The 21916-nt window shown below is 44.8% G+C and overlaps 1 protein-coding gene across 1 annotated transcript in view; it reads left to right on the forward strand.

Moving 5' to 3' along the window:
- The window catches only part of LOC142777073 (neprilysin-1-like), a 179580-nt gene extending 158447 nt beyond the window's left edge, over nt 1–21133 (forward strand). The window contains exons 7-8 of the mRNA XM_075881372.1: nt 2986–3135; nt 20570–21133. Coding sequence (XP_075737487.1) covers nt 2986–3135; nt 20570–20923 — 504 coding nt within the window. The 3' untranslated portion in view covers nt 20924–21133. The remainder of the gene's footprint in view (nt 1–2985; nt 3136–20569) is intronic.
- The last annotated feature ends 783 nt before the right edge of the window (nt 21134–21916 follow it).

The following is a 21916-nucleotide window of genomic DNA, read 5'->3' on the forward strand; positions in this document are numbered from 1 at the left end:
TGTGCAGCTAAACACCAAGAAAATTCGTAGCCTTGAGTTTTCCCGTAGTCCTGTACTTCAAAGACGTCGAGTTTTGTGCGACTTTCTTCGTATTTTAGAAGGTTTGTGAAAGATTTTGCAATAATCACTCGACCACTCACCGATCTTCTGAAAAAAGATGTAACATTTTGGTGGGGTTTCTTTCAAGCCACCGCTTTTTCTTACTTCATCACCCTCCTCACGACTCCGCATACATTGGCCTACTTTGATGCCTGCGCTCCGAGAGAAGTCCAAAACGATGCGAGTGGTCACGGGATTGGAGCCGACCTAGTGCAACGCCAGCGAGGACACGACCGAGTTATTCCCTACGCTGGCCGCCTTCTTACAGCTGCCAAGCGTAACTATTTCATTACAGAGCGTGAATGTCTTGCTATCTTTTGAGCTGTCTTGAAGTTCCACCCATATTTATATTGGCACAAATTTCTCTGTAATAACGGACCACCACGCGCTATGTTAGCTTTCGTCACTGAAAAATCTGGATGACTTGGGTGCTGGGCTCTGCGACTGCAAGAATATACCTATACATTCACGTACTAGTCAGGATGCCAACATCAGAACGGAGACTGCCTGTACCACTACCCGGTCGATGAATTGAGTACCATGCCTCACTGAAATCGACACTTGTGACTTTTCCGTTTGCAACTGACCCGCATCGGTGATGAGCTATGCAACATGGCGTTGCTCGTCACCGATGCGGGTCAGTTGCGTGCTATAATCCAGCGTCTTGAATCACCGGCGTCCAACAGGTCCCATCTGTCATTCGACCTCCAAGATGATAAACTATACTGCCAACAATTCTACCTAGTTCAACCAGCCCAACGGCTAGTTATTCAAAATATCTTTGCTTGGCAGTTCTCTACAGTCTGCATGCCCTTCAAATTTCTGGTCACCTTGGTGTGTCACGCACTTACGACTGGACTTGCGGATACTTCTTTTGGCCAGGGCTTTCACGCTCAGTGAGAAGATACGTTGCGGCGTGTGAGAAATGTCAGTGCCGCAAAACACGATCGATGCTTCCCGTGGACACCTTCAGCCACTTGACATTTCATCAGAACCTTTCTTTAGCTTTGGCTTAGACCTACTCAGCCTTTTCTCTTCAATGTCTTCTTGGCAACAGTTGTCTTCTTCTGGCAACAGGTGAATAGCTGTGGCCACAGACAGTGCCACGTGCTACGCCATCACAGAAAAGCTCTTCAAACAATATACGCCACAAATATCCACGACTTCCTCTTACGCGACGTGAATTCGCAACTTGAAGCTACACGCCAGCTGCTTACAAACAGTGGCCGCACCTTTCTGTTCAAGGTCATCACCCATATCCTACAGTCATATAAAATGAGGCACAAGCTCGCTACGTTGTAGCACCCGCAGACAAATGGACTTACGGAGCGTCTGAATCGAACATTTACAGATGTGCTTGTGAAGTATGTTTCCCCCAATTCTCTGACTGTGATTTTGTTTTGCCTTACGTGCCATTTGCATACAATTCTTCCCGCCATGATACTGCCTCACTCTCCATTTTTTTTGTTGTTCGGCCGAGAACCTACATTACCTCTAGATACAGTCATCCTGTGTACCACGGCACCGACTAGCGGATATGCCGTGGACGTTATTACTCGGGCTGTCCATGCACGCGAAAATGCCCGCACTCGCCTTCTGTCTTCTCAAGAGAACTAGAGGCGTTTGTACGATCAACGGCACCGAGACGTGCACTTCTCACCCTGTTCATTGGTCGTGCTATGGTTCCAGACCCGTTAAGTCGGCGTGTTAGAAAAACTGCTTTCTTGCTACACCGGTTCATACCGTGTCCTTTGTGAGGTTACTCCTGTGACATATGAAATCGCCCTGCTGCCTCGTTGACTTCAACTTCCCCACAGACCACCGATATCATACAGGTGGCATGCTTAAAACCTTAGCGCTCTCCCATTGACATAGACATATCTAAATGCGTTGATATGGCGTTTCAGCCGCTGGTGATTATCCTATAGGATTTTGATATTGTCTGGGACAATGCGCATGTGCGCTTGACGAAGAGGACGAAGGGCTGTTTCCGCTCGGTCACTGTTCAAGCAGTCACGCTACTACTACTGGTTTGAAATATATCTTGTCCTCAACCTCGTCGCCTCAGCGTCTCTTCTCGGCCGTAACAATATTGACTGCATCTTCTATGTCCTATGTCACTCGTAATCGGTGAAATTGAAGTACATCGACCTCTGAGGAGGCCATAGAATGAACTTACCAAGTTTGAGGAAATGTCGTTAAGGAAACGTCAGCAAAATACGAGAAATCCACTTTTGACGTAACGCTTGCTGATATTGATGCGATATTTCAAAAAGAAACGTTTACCTCCATTACGACAACTTTAAGGACGTTATAGTTTTCAGATTAAAATTTATCAGTTGAAATCAAGTCGCTTCGTTTAGTGTGTCTCGAAAAGGGGTGTGGAGAAATTCTCTAATTATCAGGTCATACACGAGCGATAAGCATAAGAACTTTGAGGATGTCTGAAGTGTTCTAGAATTGATGAACATCTGAAGAAAGTGTTTCCGACTCTAGCTTTGGTATTAGCTACTATTGTTTTGCGTTTACTTGCTCGGAGGCATGCCATAGTCAATAAGAAATGTACTTTATTTCTTAACTAAGGAAATGCGCTACAGTTACTGTGAAAAACCAAGTTAGGGAGGCGATAGTTTGCACTACAAGCTCAAACTATTAACTGAAATTGTGTTTCCTTCCTTCCTTCCTTCCTTCCTTCCTTCCTTCCTTCCTTCCTTCCTTCCTTCCTTCCTTCCTTCCTTCCTTCCTTCCTTCCTTCCTTACTTCCTTCTTTCTTGCCTTCCTTCCTTATTTCTTTCTTTCATTTCTTCTTTCTTTCTTTTTTTCTTTATTTTTGTGTTTTTTATTCATTCATTTGTTGATTCGTTGTTTCTTTCTTTATTTCTCCAGTATATAGCTCTAGAAATGGCTCGTGGCTTAGGACCAATGGGCAAAAATTCTAACTACGAGAACGAAATAAATCCGTGGGTAACTCCAGTGGTGCAACAATTCTACGACAACGTCAAAAATTGTCTGAAAGAAAGTTGGGATATTGTCAAGGTAAGATATATGCTTTGATTGACGAAGCTAAGAGCCGCAAGGGTGCAGCTATATGTATGGGCTCGATTGGGGCATTTCCCGTGCCAACCTGGGATTATGACGCGTACCGTAGTGGAGAGGTCAAGAAAATGTCGGTTACTTGGAGTTTACTTGACTACTTGACTACTTGGGCAAAAAAGCTGAAAAGCAACTTGACTAGATTCTGCACCCTCACAAGTTCACTTTGTCAAGTTTAGAGCAATGAAAGGCAGCAGCCTTCCAACAACGTAAAGAAGAGGAAGGGACACAAAATGTGATGAAAAAGCAGGATAACAGCAATAATGCAATGTATTTTCACTGTAAATAAAAATAATTAGAAGACATTTCAGCATGTTCCAATGGCAAGTTAAACACCAAAGTTCGGAGAACTGGTGATTTACGAGAAATAAAGTCTGATAAACGATAAGATTTCTCCAAAAAATAAACTCCAAAAACATGCTCCAAATTTCAAGAAATATAAACTAAGAAAACACGGGGCTGCTGGGAGAAAGACAGTGGTATTTGGCTTAGTCTCCTATATATGCCAAGTTGCCTCATCTAGTAAAGGAAATAGGTAGTGATGACTTCTGCATGACACCATTTCATGTTCTTTTAGTATTGTTAGTATCGACAGGATGTGCCTAGGACGAGGAGGTTGCGCACGTTTAGCAGCATACTATACTATGATGTCAGAATAGCATGTGGGAAAAAGATCGTAAGTACGAAAAATAAAGAGTAACGAATAGTCACAGTTTCGTCGCAAGGGCGAAGCAATGAGTGCGATAGCAATAACTTGGAATGTGACGTGGAGAACGGCTAGCAGTTCAAAACGTGCAGCACGCTGCTCACGCAGAAAAGACGCACGCCAACAACACACACAGGAGGAGAGGTAATTAACAACGTTTACAGTTTGATGCTTAACGCGCTGTTCAAACAATATAAAAACGACGCATGAAACGTAATCACAGGTACAGATATGAGCGCGAACTAACAAGTGCCCCAGTTGTTACTTCGCTGTGTTTAAAAAGCGCGCTCTTTTCGCAAATGGGGCCTGCCCAGCAAGCGAGCGAGTTTGACCTTCGTGGCTCAGGTAACTAATGCAATCATTTCTGTGAAAGGCCGAAGCACTTTGGTCTGTATTGACAAACCAACCTTGTGCTTACCTCACATTTCCTTCAAGTTCTTGTACTCTCTGCGTGCGTTATATAAGGGCACAGAAACAGTATCAGGATAAAAGCTAACGAGATTGATTCATGAATACTGCCTTACTTTGTTCATCAAGGTTTAAAACCGATAATTAGAACCCGAGGTAAGGTTGAGGTTTGTTTGTGAATACGGGCCTAACCCTCGTATTCTAGAATGTCCCTTCAATGAACGCTTCAACTTCACTTGAGGAAGCCGATGGGAGCACCGTCTGTAGGTAAGGCAAGTCACTGCGTATCAGTGATAATCTGCTGCGATTCTTGAGTAGCGCCGTGTCATTTTCAGCCGAGCGGTGGCGCTGTGCTCAACTCTGTCAAGTGAACGGTGGCAGTCGAGTCGAGGAGCGTTTGTGAATACGGGGGTTATTCTCCCTACCGAAGGATGAGCGCCAGCGCACAAGCACCTAGCACCCATGCCTCCATGCGTGGGGCAAAGCACGCGTGGGAGATGAGCGCACGTTGTAGCATCGCGAAGAGCTGGGTACCGAGCACGTGCGGCTTTTATTGTGATAGCAATTACATCCACAATCACGGCTAGATTTTGCCGCCGGCGTCGGCGTTGACGTCGGCGTCACTGTCATTCACCGTATCAGTATATATATATATATATATATATATATATATATATATATATATATATATATATATATATATATATATATATATATATATGATTGAAGAGAAGGACGCACGTACGAAATGTGGATTTATTAACGTTTCGGCTGGTGGACCAGCCTTCGTCAGAATGATTGCAGTATGTTACAGGCACTTAATATATAGGTAGGCGGATGTATACACAGGAACAGTGCACCACTGCCAGATGCTATGCGCAATGAAAGCAAGGTACATGCGCATGGTGGACACAACACCGCACTGTGACTCACAATCACAAAAACAAAGATATCGCGTAAAAAATAATAATAATCGCGTCACTGGCCAGTGAGATACCACGAGCACAGAACATATAAGAAATATAGGCAATGCGCCGAGCGTAACATAGCACAAGATTGACTCTACAAAATAATAATAATAACGATACATAATGCACTTTTACGAAGGATTAAACATCCATTCACCCACACACGAACGAGATAAGTCCGTCGCCGCATGAGGCCGAGCACGCACTGTATTCTACGCAATTATGCTAGCCAGTTTGCCCGCGTTTTCGTTTAAACCCCTAGAAGCCGTTCCGAACTTATGAATTAGAAATGATTCGCGTATCTCACGCTTATAATGCGACGTGAATCCCGCCTCCAATACAGTTGCCCTAAATGATTCAAAACTATGTTCGGTAGTGGCGACGTGCCTTGAAATCGGCAGATGAGGCATGGAGTGCACATGGGCCTTGTGATTGTTGAAACGGTAGCGAAATGAATTTTCAGTATGACCGATATACTGCAAGTGACAAAAGGAGCACTCAAGCAGGTAAACCGCATTATCTGTGTCACAGGTGAAATCGCCACGAATTTTTAAAGTGAAATTGTTTGCGGAGCTTTTAGCCACAGCGGTGGTTGTCATCTGTTTGCATAACTTGCATCGAGGTTTGCGGCATGGATGGCAACCAACGTGTGAAATGTAATTGTTAGTCCGTACTTTGGAGGACGTGAGGATGTCCTGCAAGTTCCTACAGCGACGAAACACGGCGCGGGGTGGCTCTGAAAAAACTTCTTTTAGGTGATCGCTTTGCGTCAATATGTACGCCAGCTTTTGTTTCACATAATGGCGCTGTTATAGCTGACATGCCTTTGCTGATCGATTTTGTCCCTTCAACGACGTCTACGTTGATTGTGCACATTGGCACCAATGACTTAACGAAGAACAATGCACGTGCCGTCTTCGAAAACTACATTCACATGCTTACCTGCATCCAAAAGGAGTATCAAGGTATACGGAATATTTACGCCACACTTATTTTGCCGAGGGCTGCCAACCGCCGCCGTGGATACAAGAATCAAAGGTTTATTCACCGGTTCAACCGTGAAGCCAGCCTTTTCAACAGTCTCTTACGCCGTTATTGCAGACGTTCCAGTACGGCGCACCTTCTGGACCATGCACTCGAATGTTTTCCCCCCGCACGAGTCCTAGCAGCGGATGGCGTACATCTCAGCTTTGAAGGCGTTGCTCTCGTGGCATGTCATATCCGACAACTGTGCTTCGAGTCTCCGAGTCAAGCAACCACTGCATCTTGGCAAGATTGTGCCCCAGCTATACAGCACCATACGCCGTCTACTAGAGGGGTAGGTCCTGAGCCGTCCACAGCCGTGTCCCTGCTAAAGAAACCAACGGGCAAAAACAAGAATCGTGGTGATCGTACTGATGATGGTGGGTGCACTTCGAGAGTGATCCGTAACAATCCCACCCCCGAATGCCAGCCACCCGCTGGCCATTGTCCTTCGCAGAGGGGTAAGGAACACTACCCGACCTTCGACACATCACGACACACAGCGGATACAGCCCCTCGCGTGAGTGGTTCCACTGCAAGTTCTTCCGTCATCCTGTCCCGCCGTGGCCATTCTTTGCAACAAAGTGAGGGACGCTTTACTGGCGCCGCGGCATCAACTGCTACAGAAGACATCGCCACTACTCAAGCAGGACCCACTACGAAAGCTGTTGGTCCTACTGCTCACCCAAGGTATCCACTTCGAAAAAAATTTTCCGATGCTGTAAAAAGTAATTCGAAGAATTGACTAGCTTCGACGCATGCCAATGAGAACTTTACCTCGCACCTTTGTTCCAAGGGATTTCAAAAGATGAGAAGGGCAGTGGAAAAACGAGTTCGTTACGAGCTACACACTGCCACTTTAGAAACTTACCTCGCTGCTTCTATTGCACCAAAAGGTCTGAACCTTTTCCTACGCCCTGCCACTTCTCAATTGTCAAATAATAACGCAAAAAGGTGGCAAGACACCCTACAGAAGTCTTCGCTAGAACTTCTGCGTATTACTGTTAATCATTACCGCTCGGCTTTGAAATCTCTGATGAACGAAGAGAAGAATATGTGTAATCAAACCCCGCTTAGTACTCTGGAGGTTAACTCGCTGTGCATATTCGAGGAAAAGAAACGCAATGAAATATGTGCTGTCAAATGTAAGAAGTTACTCAGGGACGGCGTGATGTCTCATTGCACACCCGCGCAACTCCTTAAAAATTTAAGTACGGCGCCGTCCCGTTTCGAAAATACACCCCGTTCGGATGATGTTTCAAACGTAGTCAACATATCGAACTGTAGTCTGTCCAAAGATGAAATGTCTGTATTATCGCGTGGTTTGAAGTTTTGCCCCGCAACGGGTCATTGCGATGAATTCCAGCTACTCAGTGACTTAGATAATTTCGCACGCAACCTGAGATTGAGGGAGTTCTTTCACGGTAGAAATAACAGTAGCCATGCTTCCGGGGTGCTGCCGTCAGCTAAACGTTGGACACCACCATTACAACGCGATAAATACCTTGATCTATATATTGATGCTGTTCAGCGCGATGTAATTCAAGCATATAGGCAGAAAACTTCGTTCCGTCGAAATCTGCGCGACGGAGAACTGAAAGCGATCGAATTATTAAGGAAGCGCAACGACATCACCATTAAGCCAGCCGACAAGGGTGGTGCCATCGTGGTTATGAACACAGCAGACTATATTAAGGAGGCTCTTCGGCAGCTCAATGACACTTCATTTTACAAACGACTTGATGCAGACCCCACAATGGACTTCAAAGAAACTCTAAAACAAAAGATATATGCACTCTGGCGAGATAAAAAAATATGTGATAAGGCAGCCACAACACTAGTCCCGCTAAGTCCGTCTGCTGGCCGATTTTACATGCTGCCAAAAATTCATAAGCCGAACAACCCAGGCCGCCCCATAGTCTCTGCAAACGGAACGGTGACAGAAGACTTGTCTTGTTATGTAGACTCGTTGATTCGTCACCTTCCCGCCACGTATCAGTCTTTCTTGAGGGACACGAACCACTTTTTGTCGGTAGTTAACGACATTACCGTGCCTAATGGTTCCTTTCTGGTAACGCTGGACGTATCGTCACTCTACACAAACATCCCTCACTCGGATGGCATCTTCGCGGTTGTAGAAGCGTATGAGAAATGTTCCGATGATAAGCCAGTAAACAGCACTACCATTGCGGTGCTACTTGAAATGATTCTCCACATGAACAATTTTATATTCAATGAAGTCCATTATGTACAGGTCAGCGGCACTTCGATGGGGACTAAGATTGGGCCAAATTATGCCAACATTTTTATGGGGAAGCTTGAAGAGGAGTTTTTACGCAGTCGCCTATTAAAACCGCTATGCTATAAAAGATTCATTGACGATATTTTCTTTATTTGGCCTCATGGTGAATCGCACCTTCTCTCATTCATATCAGATTTCAATAACGTTCACCCATCCATCTCTTTTACGCACGTCTACTCGACTGAAACCATAAACTTCTTAGACGTATCTATTAGCCTAATAAACGGCAACCTAACCACCAAGCTTTATCAAAAGCCTACTGACCGACAACAATACCTACATTTCAACAGCAGTCACGCTAAACATTGTAAATCCAGCATACCATATAGCCAAGCTGTTCGTTTTAAACGCCTTTGCTCCGAGCAAGCAGACTTCATCGCTAGTTGTGATAAACTGCGTGCTTCTCTTCTAAAGCAGAAATACCCGGCACCGATGATTGATGACGCAGTGGCACGTGCTGATATGCTTGACCGAAAAACACTGATCAATGCAGAGAAACATTCCCATAGCCTCAATAATGCTAACCTAGTACTCACGCATAGCGCTTCCGCACCCAATGTAGCAGCCATTCTTAGGAAACATCACAACATATTGACGCAAAGCGATCACCTAAAAGAAGTTTTTTCAGAGCCACCCCGCGCCGTGTTTCGTCGCTGTAGGAACTTGCAGGACATCCTCACGTCCTCCAAAGTACGGACTAACAATTACATTTCACACGTTGGTTGCCATCCATGCCGCAAACCTCGATGCAAGTTATGCAAACAGATGACAACCACCGCTGTGGCTAAAAGCTCCGCAAACAATTTCACTTTAAAAATTCGTGGCGATTTCACCTGTGACACAGATAATGCGGTTTACCTGCTTGAGTGCTCCTTTTGTCACTTGCAGTATATCGGTCATACTGAAAATTCATTTCGCTACCGTTTCAACAATCACAAGGCCCATGTGCACTCCATGCCTCATCTGCCGATTTCAAGGCACGTCGCCACTACCGGACATAGTTTTGAATCATTTAGGGCAACTGTATTGGAGGCGGGATTCACGTCGCATTATAAGCGTGAGATACGCGAATCATTTCTAATTCATAAGTTCGGAACGGCTTCTAGGGGTTTAAACGAAAACGCGGGCAAACTGGCTAGCATAATTGCGTAGAATACAGTGCGTGCTCGGCCTCATGCGGCGACGGACTTATCTCGTTCGTGTGTGGGTGAATGGATGTTTAATCCTTCGTAAAAGTGCATTATGTATCGTTATTATTATTATTTTGTAGAGTCAATCTTGTGCTATGTTACGCTCGGCGCATTGCCTATATTTCTTATATGTTCTGTGCTCGTGGTATCTCACTGGCCAGTGACGCGATTATTATTATTTTTTACGCGATATCTTTGTTTTTGTGATTGTGAGTCACAGTGCGGTGTTGTGTCCACCATGCGCATGTACCTTGCTTTCATTGCGCATAGCATCTGGCAGTGGTGCACTGTTCCTGTGTATACATCCGCCTACCTATATATTAAGTGCCTGTAACATACTGCAATCATTCTGACGAAGGCTGGTCCACCAGCCGAAACGTTAATAAATCCACATTTCGTACGTGCGTCCTTCTCTTCAATCATCTATTACACCGGACCATCGATCTTCATTCCTAAAATATTATACAACTATGGATTCCCGGAGGACCACGTCGAAATATATTTCATGGAAATTCCCAAAGGCACCACCTTCCACTGTCGTCGTGGGTGACTCACAAACCAAATATTTGTTCCAGCACTTTGACCCTCTATTGGCAGGTACGCCAGCTTTTGTTTCACATAATGGCGCTGTTATAGCTGACATGCCTTTGCTGATCGATTTTGTCCCTTCAACGACGTCTACGTTGATTGTGCACATTGGCACCAATGACTTAACGAAGAACAATGCACGTGCCGTCTTCGAAAACTACATTCACATGCTTACCTGCATCCAAAAGGAGTATCAAGGTATACGGAATATTTACGCCACACTTATTTTGCCGAGGGCTGCCAACCGCCGCCGTGGATACAAGAATCAAAGGTTTATTCACCGGTTCAACCGTGAAGCCAGCCTTTTCAACAGTCTCTTACGCCGTTATTGCAGACGTTCCAGTACGGCGCACCTTCTGGACCATGCACTCGAATGTTTTCCCCCCGCACGAGTCCTAGCAGCGGATGGCGTACATCTCAGCTTTGAAGGCGTTGCTCTCGTGGCATGTCATATCCGACAACTGTGCTTCGAGTCTCCGAGTCAAGCAACCACTGCATCTTGGCAAGATTGTGCCCCAGCTATACAGCACCATACGCCGTCTACTAGAGGGGTAGGTCCTGAGCCGTCCACAGCCGTGTCCCTGCTAAAGAAACCAACGGGCAAAAACAAGAATCGTGGTGATCGTACTGATGATGGTGGGTGCACTTCGAGAGTGATCCGTAACAATCCCACCCCCGAATGCCAGCCACCCGCTGGCCATTGTCCTTCGCAGAGGGGTAAGGAACACTACCCGACCTTCGACACATCACGACACACAGCGGATACAGCCCCTCGCGTGAGTGGTTCCACTGCAAGTTCTTCCGTCATCCTGTTCCGCCGTGGCCATTCTTTGCAACAAAGTGAGGGACGCTTTACTGGCGCCGCGGCATCAACTGCTACAGAAGACATCGCCACTACTCAAGCAGGACCCACTACGAAAGCTGTTGGTCCTACTGCTCACCCAAGGTATCCACTTCGAAAAAAATTTTCCGATGCTGTAAAAAGTAATTCGAAGAATTGACTAGCTTCGACGCATGCCAATGAGAACTTTACCTCGCACCTTTGTTCCAAGGGATTTCAAAAGATGAGAAGGGCAGTGGAAAAACGAGTTCGTTACGAGCTACACACTGCCACTTTAGAAACTTACCTCGCTGCTTCTATTGCACCAAAAGGTCTGAACCTTTTCCTACGCCCTGCCACTTCTCAATTGTCAAATAATAACGCAAAAAGGTGGCAAGACACCCTACAGAAGTCTTCGCTAGAACTTCTGCGTATTACTGTTAATCATTACCGCTCGGCTTTGAAATCTCTGATGAACGAAGAGAAGAATATGTGTAATCAAACCCCGCTTAGTACTCTGGAGGTTAACTCGCTGTGCATATTCGAGGAAAAGAAACGCAATGAAATATGTGCTGTCAAATGTAAGAAGTTACTCAGGGACGGCGTGATGTCTCATTGCACACCCGCGCAACTCCTTAAAAATTTAAGTACGGCGCCGTCCCGTTTCGAAAATACACCCCGTTCGGATGATGTTTCAAACGTAGTCAACATATCGAACTGTAGTCTGTCCAAAGATGAAATGTCTGTATTATCGCGTGGTTTGAAGTTTTGCCCCGCAACGGGTCATTGCGATGAATTCCAGCTACTCAGTGACTTAGATAATTTCGCACGCAACCTGAGATTGAGGGAGTTCTTTCACGGTAGAAATAACAGTAGCCATGCTTCCGGGGTGCTGCCGTCAGCTAAACGTTGGACACCACCATTACAACGCGATAAATACCTTGATCTATATATTGATGCTGTTCAGCGCGATGTAATTCAAGCATATAGGCAGAAAACTTCGTTCCGTCGAAATCTGCGCGACGGAGAACTGAAAGCGATCGAATTATTAAGGAAGCGCAACGACATCACCATTAAGCCAGCCGACAAGGGTGGTGCCATCGTGGTTATGAACACAGCAGACTATATTAAGGAGGCTCTTCGGCAGCTCAATGACACTTCATTTTACAAACGACTTGATGCAGACCCCACAATGGACTTCAAAGAAACTCTAAAACAAAAGATATATGCACTCTGGCGAGATAAAAAAATATGTGATAAGGCAGCCACAACACTAGTCCCGCTAAGTCCGTCTGCTGGCCGATTTTACATGCTGCCAAAAATTCATAAGCCGAACAACCCAGGCCGCCCCATAGTCTCTGCAAACGGAACGGTGACAGAAGACTTGTCTTGTTATGTAGACTCGTTGATTCGTCACCTTCCCGCCACGTATCAGTCTTTCTTGAGGGACACGAACCACTTTTTGTCGGTAGTTAACGACATTACCGTGCCTAATGGTTCCTTTCTGGTAACGCTGGACGTATCGTCACTCTACACAAACATCCCTCACTCGGATGGCATCTTCGCGGTTGTAGAAGCGTATGAGAAATGTTCCGATGATAAGCCAGTAAACAGCACTACCATTGCGGTGCTACTTGAAATGATTCTCCACATGAACAATTTTATATTCAATGAAGTCCATTATGTACAGGTCAGCGGCACTTCGATGGGGACTAAGATTGGGCCAAATTATGCCAACATTTTTATGGGGAAGCTTGAAGAGGAGTTTTTACGCAGTCGCCTATTAAAACCGCTATGCTATAAAAGATTCATTGACGATATTTTCTTTATTTGGCCTCATGGTGAATCGCACCTTCTCTCATTCATATCAGATTTCAATAACGTTCACCCATCCATCTCTTTTACGCACGTCTACTCGACTGAAACCATAAACTTCTTAGACGTATCTATTAGCCTAATAAACGGCAACCTAACCACCAAGCTTTATCAAAAGCCTACTGACCGACAACAATACCTACATTTCAACAGCAGTCACGCTAAACATTGTAAATCCAGCATACCATATAGCCAAGCTGTTCGTTTTAAACGCCTTTGCTCCGAGCAAGCAGACTTCATCGCTAGTTGTGATAAACTGCGTGCTTCTCTTCTAAAGCAGAAATACCCGGCACCGATGATTGATGACGCAGTGGCACGTGCTGATATGCTTGACCGAAAAACACTGATCAATGCAGAGAAACATTCCCATAGCCTCAATAATGCTAACCTAGTACTCACGCATAGCGCTTCCGCACCCAATGTAGCAGCCATTCTTAGGAAACATCACAACATATTGACGCAAAGCGATCACCTAAAAGAAGTTTTTTCAGAGCCACCCCGCGCCGTGTTTCGTCGCTGTAGGAACTTGCAGGACATCCTCACGTCCTCCAAAGTACGGACTAACAATTACATTTCACACGTTGGTTGCCATCCATGCCGCAAACCTCGATGCAAGTTATGCAAACAGATGACAACCACCGCTGTGGCTAAAAGCTCCGCAAACAATTTCACTTTAAAAATTCGTGGCGATTTCACCTGTGACACAGATAATGCGGTTTACCTGCTTGAGTGCTCCTTTTGTCACTTGCAGTATATCGGTCATACTGAAAATTCATTTCGCTACCGTTTCAACAATCACAAGGCCCATGTGCACTCCATGCCTCATCTGCCGATTTCAAGGCACGTCGCCACTACCGGACATAGTTTTGAATCATTTAGGGCAACTGTATTGGAGGCGGGATTCACGTCGCATTATAAGCGTGAGATACGCGAATCATTTCTAATTCATAAGTTCGGAACGGCTTCTAGGGGTTTAAACGAAAACGCGGGCAAACTGGCTAGCATAATTGCGTAGAATACAGTGCGTGCTCGGCCTCATGCGGCGACGGACTTATCTCGTTCGTGTGTGGGTGAATGGATGTTTAATCCTTCGTAAAAGTGCATTATGTATCGTTATTATTATTATTTTGTAGAGTCAATCTTGTGCTATGTTACGCTCGGCGCATTGCCTATATTTCTTATATGTTCTGTGCTCGTGGTATCTCACTGGCCAGTGACGCGATTATTATTATTTTTTACGCGATATCTTTGTTTTTGTGATTGTGAGTCACAGTGCGGTGTTGTGTCCACCATGCGCATGTACCTTGCTTTCATTGCGCATAGCATCTGGCAGTGGTGCACTGTTCCTGTGTATACATCCGCCTACCTATATATTAAGTGCCTGTAACATACTGCAATCATTCTGACGAAGGCTGGTCCACCAGCCGAAACGTTAATAAATCCACATTTCGTACGTGCGTCCTTCTCTTCAATCATCTATTACACCGGACCATCGATCTTCATTCCTAAAATATATATATATATATATATATATATATATATATATATATATATATATCCCGAAAAAATTCAGAAAAACACTCCAACGCGCGGAACCTAACGTGTGTGTGACCTCTGCGTCGTGAAAGGGAGGCGTTAACAACTGAGCCACCCCTGAGCCCATCCCTACCCGCTTAAACGGCAAGCTATTTATATCTACCTCTTACTACTTCTCCCGAGCATTTCGGGGCGAATTGTGTTTTCAGCATTACCAGCAAGATGGCGCAATAAGTGCGCGTCGCCACATCTCGCGGCAGCACGCGCTCTAATCTCCTACGCGTAGTTTGCCCGGGCTAGAGAAGGCAAGCGAAGCTCCCTCGGGCACCCTTATCTTGTGGTAGCGAGGAGGGGAGGATCGTACGTCTTCACTGGCCTCGGGTTTTACTTGGAACAATTCTGCCATAGTTACCGGGCACACAAAGGTCACTGCAATCATCGCAGTTTCTGTTCGCGAAAAGCACGCGCTTTTCAGACACAGCGAAATAACATATGAGACGCTTATTCGCATGCATCCGTACAAGTGAGTACGTTTGGGGCGTCATTTGTGCATGAGAAACACGGGACATGTTTCGATTTGCTTTCCATTCTGTGCGTGACCTTTCTATGTGTTGCTATGACGTTCATTTCTTCGCCTTTGCGGCAAAGCTGTGACTTTTTTCTTCCTTGCGTTTTCCTATACATAGATACGGAAACAAATAGGGTGCATGACTGCTGCTTTGGCAACGGTAAAAACCAGGCGAGACTGTCCGTATAATTGTTATCGCAGTAAAACTCAGGATTGTGTAAGGGTAATATTTGATCAACCAACATTAGGACAGTGGGAAAAATATGCCATGTCATATACACCTATAAGCGATAACAGTATTACAGTGGAAGAAGAGGCTACAACGAACAGAAAAGGCGGTCGGAGTCAGGAGGGGGGGGGGGGAGTATCATTCATGTTTTCATTCGAACCCAAATCTTGACAGTGGTGTATGCGCAGCGCTAACCATACTAATGTCGATCTAATTCTTAACAAGTGCTACATCACGGCAAGTTTAAGCCTCCTTTCATATTAAAAATTATGTAGAGTAAAATTTCCAAATGCGTCATTTCAATGTGCCGCTAACAGTATGATATAGCGTTATAGTAATCCTCTTGAGGAGGGCTTCCCTTGCAAAAACATTTATGCGGCCTAATTCTATTCTATTGCAAGCTCTGCTCACGTCTTTTTTTCGGGTAAAAAAAGCAAATTAACGCTATAACGATACCCTTGTTGCCATTGAAGAAGCTGTGAGGCATTTGCGAGGGTGCCTTCAAAACAACTTAAGGTCTCGAGAGATATCGTAAGCTCGCCTTGTACAGAGTACAACCTATATTTTTGTATCGTTTTTTAGAGAGGCCATAACATTGTTTCAGACAATAGTTGTGCATTTTGTGCTCTTCATTACGCATCTCTCAAAATGATAGCACGCGTTCATTGACATTTCTTTTTAATGCAGTGGAACCATACACTACAGTGATGCAGCGCTAAGAGATTACGAAGTGAAACACGTTGTGCATAGCGAATCCACCTGAGATACGAATGGTTTCATGCTCGCACATGCATCTCAGTGATCAGGCCGAGGTAGTTTCCGTAGGCTTTCTCCGTTTTGAAATATATTCATTGCGCATACGATGGACTTATGGGAAGAATACAACAATGACGTCCTTGTTGCGCTGTTGTGTTCCGCACTATAGCCACACGGGCATGTCGGCTTGGCACGTGCATAGTTTTAAAATGGTTTTGCAGACAATACAATGTTGCCTCTGCACCAAATCACGTTCAGTTAAAAATAATAGATTATGTGAGGCCATAAACCTTTAAATTTGGCAGATCCCTCACCTTGTGCAAATCGGTTTTATGTGAAGCAGTCGGCGAGCAATGGTCTATGCTGAATTTTTGGCTTTGAGCCAAAAGTTACGAGATTGATCAGCGTAGGTGCCGTAGTTGTGTGCACATGGTGGGCTTACAAAGAACGTCGCCTATACACTGCCATTCACAGGGTAACTTATACGTAATGTCAGCCCTCGGGTTAGAGAAGAGACGTCAATATTGTCGAAATGAAGGGCACTTCGCAGTGCAATGCTGTTAATGTCACACATGACTTTCATTAGTGCATTTCTCAGGGGTCCAGCAACGCCCTAATACAGCTTGTTGAATCCTTAGGATACAAATGTACTGCTTTGAAAGCGGAGCGAACATTGGAACCGCAGTTAACGTTAACCCGACATGACGCCTGTACCAGAGGAATACAAATGTAATGCTTATTGCTTTCTCATAAAATAAGACAGCCAGCACCTAACCACAGTTTACGTTGAACCGATATTACGCCTGCATAGGGTCTTTTTTGACAGCAGAAGCAGTTTTCGACAGCAGCAACTAGTTTAAAGACTTGGCGTGGCTCTGTGCTTAAAAACCTGACTGCCACGCTGAATGCTTGGGTTTGATTTCTCCTGGACATCTGTATTTTATTCTTCGCATTCATCAAGGTCAACATTGGTGATGATGATTTATGTGAACGCTCCTGCATTTAAATTAGCAATGCTTGTTATGGTAGTTCCCAGGTAGATATAAAATGCCTATCATCTGTGGTAAATGCCCCCATACCGCGGACTCTGGTTGTGGTTATGTGCCACTGGTGTCTGAAGGAAAGGGTTTGACGACGTACGTGACGGGATTTTCACGTTATTCCGTTATCAATGGACAGGCATATTAGTAAAGCCTTCTCACACACTCATGTCTATTTCAGTGTACATCAAGTTAATGAGGCGATCACGTGAGCATCCAGACGTAAGTGGCTAGATAGATAGAGGGATACATAGATAAAAATACTCAAAAGTGCCTCTGGTTCACTGAGGAATGCTTCGCTTCAAAAATCGATGCAGTTGCACTCAACGGGAAGGGGGAGGAGGAGTAAATAACGTTCATTTAAAACGGCAACAATGGTGAACGATAGGCTCTCTTACCTAGGCGGCAGCCATGCATCCTTGTGCTCTAGTGCAGTCCTCGGCTTGCCGAAAGACTCAGAGTTCCGAGTGAGGGTCGGCACTTGGAATTTAGCAGTACGGTCTCCCACTGATTCCTGTTAATATATGTTGTATTTTGCCCTCACGCTCTGAGGCAAGCCCACAATACATGATTCAGGTCCGCTATTTGTTGACAAAACCTACACACATTTGAGGACAACTGCAGTGGATAGAGCCACCATAGTACAACTGTAGGTAGTATTAGTAGTAATACCGAACCAGATTTGGGAATGTGCTCATCTGTGAGAGGTGCCACGCCGCACTCAACGTTAAAGCTGCTGGAAGCGCGAAAGAGTGGTTCACCCAGACTTTGGCGACGATGGCACTCACGGGCAAGCACATGCTGTAACTTCAAATGAGTAGCCTGTTCGGCATCCATGGCGGAAAAAAAAACCTTTATTTGTGATGCAAGGGCGCTCTCTTCGCTCAGCATTTCCTTCCTCCTCAGCCTGATAACTTTCGTCCTCATGCTGACTTCCATTTCAAGCCTATTGCTATAACATACACTACTGTACTGTGCTTTACCCTCCTACTTCTCCTTTCTCTTCTCCTCAGCCTCATACCTGCCCTCCTCTCCCTCACTTTCCTTTCTTACCCTCTTGATATACTCTATTATAGGCGTGTGTACTATTCTCTACATTCCCTTTATTTTCCTCCTCCTCACCGTCACTGCCCTTGTCCCACCCCCTTGCTATGTTACACACGACTATGCTATGCATTACCCACCTTTCCTTTCTCTCCTTATCCTAACATCGCTTTCCTCTTTGCTATACCGCACTATACACTGCTATACTATATTATCCACACCGACTTTCCTCCTCACACTCATTGGCCTTTTGCCACCACTTGCTCTACCATATTACACGATGCCACGCTACATTTTCTCTTTCTCCCTCATTTCCATTGTCCTCATCCTCACTTCCTTTTTCCGCCCGCTCGCTATACCTATTGTACAAGGCTAAGCTACACATGGCTGTGCTATGAATGGTCTTACCTGTGTGACGCCATACATTGCTGCACTCTGATTTATTCTTTTCCGTGTTTATTTCCCACGTCCTCACCCTCATTTTCCTTTCCCACACCCTTATTATACCATGCTAACATGACTATGCTATGCTTTACCCACCGTTTCCTCCTTTTGCTTTCATTTCTTACATCGCTCCTTCCCGCCCTCGCTTAACTTTCCCGCCCGTTTGCTATCATTTACAAGCTACGCGATGCATGGTTTCCCTGTGTGACACCAAGCGACATGTTACAACGTATTCGACAGCATAAACGACAGCCTGGGTTCCTAAAGTGCTCCACACTTAAAACACAATCGAATATTTGAGTCCGGGATACCGTAACGCTCTGCATTTATTTTAACCAGATGCAATTATTTGGCGTGAACTAATGTCTAAGTAAAAAACATTTTTTTGTAATACGACGGCATAATAGCACGTCGGTTATGCACGAGAAAAGAAAGCGTGTTTGACGGTTGTGGACTAATTTGAGCAGCCACTATTGACTTTCACGTGTGTAAAGGTTTGCTGCTTGTGATCCTACTAGAACGCAGTAGATGCGATAATGAATCGAACCTTCCCCCTTGCGCTCTGCAGTGTGGCACGATATCTGCTGCACTCACATGGCGTTCAAAGCACTGCCACAGCGAAGTGACAGAAATTTCCAAGATGGGGCCGAATTTGTGACACCTAATTCATCTTTGCTTTATAATTTATTATTCAATGCACGTCATTCGTCGTTCTGGGTGACGGACTCAACTTTGAAGTAGTAGTGTCGCTTCGCCATGTGACCCAATATTGAAAGACTGAAGGAGTGACAGAGGAATATTATGAAATATTGGCCGTCATCCCGAACTGCAATCGTGCATGCATTTCGAGCGAAGCTGTATGACACATCAAACATGGTGATGGGATGGGGGAAGGTGTCATGTTTTATTATTATATTCACAGTAATCGTTGTCATGGTCGCTTCACGGTTGATGTGGTAGATTATGATTAGCTATGCCACCATTTTCCTGAAGACAAATATGCTCCTTTCTTCAAGCATTGTTCAATTGCTGTTTTTCTAGAGTCTTTAATTTGAGTGGTTTACATATGTTAATATTAGAATAATTTGAATGAGTGGCTATATGGTTGTCTTCATAATATGTTGAAACGAGAAACTCCGTGACACGGGGAGAAGAAAGACCCATTTGATGTTATTCAAAGCCATCGTATGAACTGAAAAGTAGCTGAAATCTAATTCGTACCGGGAATGCGCCAGAAGGTGTTCCCCTTGCTTACAGCCACCTTATCATCCGGCATGTGATTTTGATGGTTGTTTTCTTGTCATTTTCTGTATTAAAACGAATACTGGGATTTATATACGCCCTATCACAAAGCAACATATGCCATTTATCTTCAATTGTTAAATGGCCCCTAAACCAACAAGAGGTTGAAACTGAGCTATGCCGTTGCAGTTGTGCGCAAGTCGACAGCGAAAGCGTTTATCTGGTCGTCTGTTGAACCGAATGCTCTCTATCTTCTTTGAAGGTGAAAATGCAAGGAGCGCGCGCATCTACACTAGAGTACGCGTGTTCCAGCGTCAGTTGGTAGTTTAGTATGGTAAGAACTTTATTAGGGTCTAGAGGATAGGTCCAAGACTGATGCATGACCACTCCCACGTCGGGACAGAGAGGCAAAGCTCCTGACCTGGCATTTTTTTTTACCGTAAAGGCGAAACCATTGAGTAGTGGATGTGCCCAACTATATTGTAAAACTCAACTTCTGAAGCGTTGGCTAGCAAGATAGATTAACGAGAATAAGAAACATGGCGTATGTACAAATACCACAGTTTTGTTCAACGTAATCTAAAAATGATAGACGTCTAATGGTTTATTTTTTTCACTTTACGAATTAATTTGTGCAGAACGACCATTTGCCTTTTCACAACCCACCGGACGTCGACAGTTCCTTCGTCATGGACACGGATACGGCCTTTTTTGACCTTGTGGGTGCAAGAGTTGCCTATGAGGCGTACACGATGGCTCAGTCCGGACTCCAGAAGCTGTCTGTTGACCCCGACAGGCTCAGCCCGGCCATAAAGCAATTCTTCGTGGGCAGCTGCGTCAAGTGGTGCCTAGACGCTCATTCCAAACTGGTGAACTATGCCGGACCCTTCCGTTGCGTGCTCCCCCTCGTTAATATCGGAGGCTTCAGTGAGGCGTTCCGCTGCAAGCGCAGCAGTGGTTACACCTCTATGCTTAAGTGCTCCTTGCTTTGATCGAGGAAACCTGCAGGCTGCCGCTCCAATTAGTGCCATATACTCGCACTTCGGAGCGCTGTGGGCATTGGAAGAATCACAGGAGCCGTCGAAGAAATATCTTAGGGAGCATTGTGTTTGGGGAATTATTGCTAATATTTGTTTTATGCGGAATGCAGTATAAAATAAACCGAAATAGTTTGATGTAAAAAAACAGCTAATGAAAATGTCCTTGTGAGATATTCTAAGTGATTTTGTGGTCCGTTTTGGTGGAACAGGGGCTCCAGTGCGTGACTGCTGACCCGAAAGACGCGGGATTGATCCCGGCTGTGGCGGTTGCAATTCGATGCCGGCCCAATGGTAAAGGCCCTTGTACCGTGTGCTGTCAGTGCCCATTACAGAGCACCAGATGGTCAAAATTTTCGGAGCCCTCCGCTATGGCACTCTCGTAATCATATCGTGGTTTTGGGGCTTGAAAAGCCAGAAAATAAATGCGAAGCATTCGGTTGTGTACAGCAGCCACTTTCAACATCTATCTATCTATCTATCTATCTATCTATCTATCTATCTATCTATCTATCTATCTATCTATCTATCTATCTATCTATCTATCTATCTATCTATCTATCTATCTATCTATCTATCTATCTATCTATCTATCTATCTATCTATCTATCTATCTATCTATCTATCTATCTATCTATCTATCTATCTATCTATCTATCTATCTATCTATCTATCTATCTATCTATCTATCTATCTATCTATCTATCTATCTATCTATCTATCTATCTATCTATCTATCTATCTATTTAGCCGCCTACGACTCTTTGCTCTCTTGGCCGTTTCGAATACCAAAATTGGTATGGCATAACATGACTGTATGACGAGCACAAGCAACTAGTCATAACATAAAATTCATTACATGTAAGTCATGAATGTCTTGATTTACATTTGACGGTCTTGCTGCTCTTGCGTTGGCTTCGTTCACATGACAGGTTGTAAATTGGTACG

The sequence above is a fragment of the Rhipicephalus microplus genome, chromosome X, assembly GCF_043290135.1.
Source record: "Rhipicephalus microplus isolate Deutch F79 chromosome X, USDA_Rmic, whole genome shotgun sequence".
Taxonomy (NCBI): domain Eukaryota; kingdom Metazoa; phylum Arthropoda; class Arachnida; order Ixodida; family Ixodidae; genus Rhipicephalus; species Rhipicephalus microplus.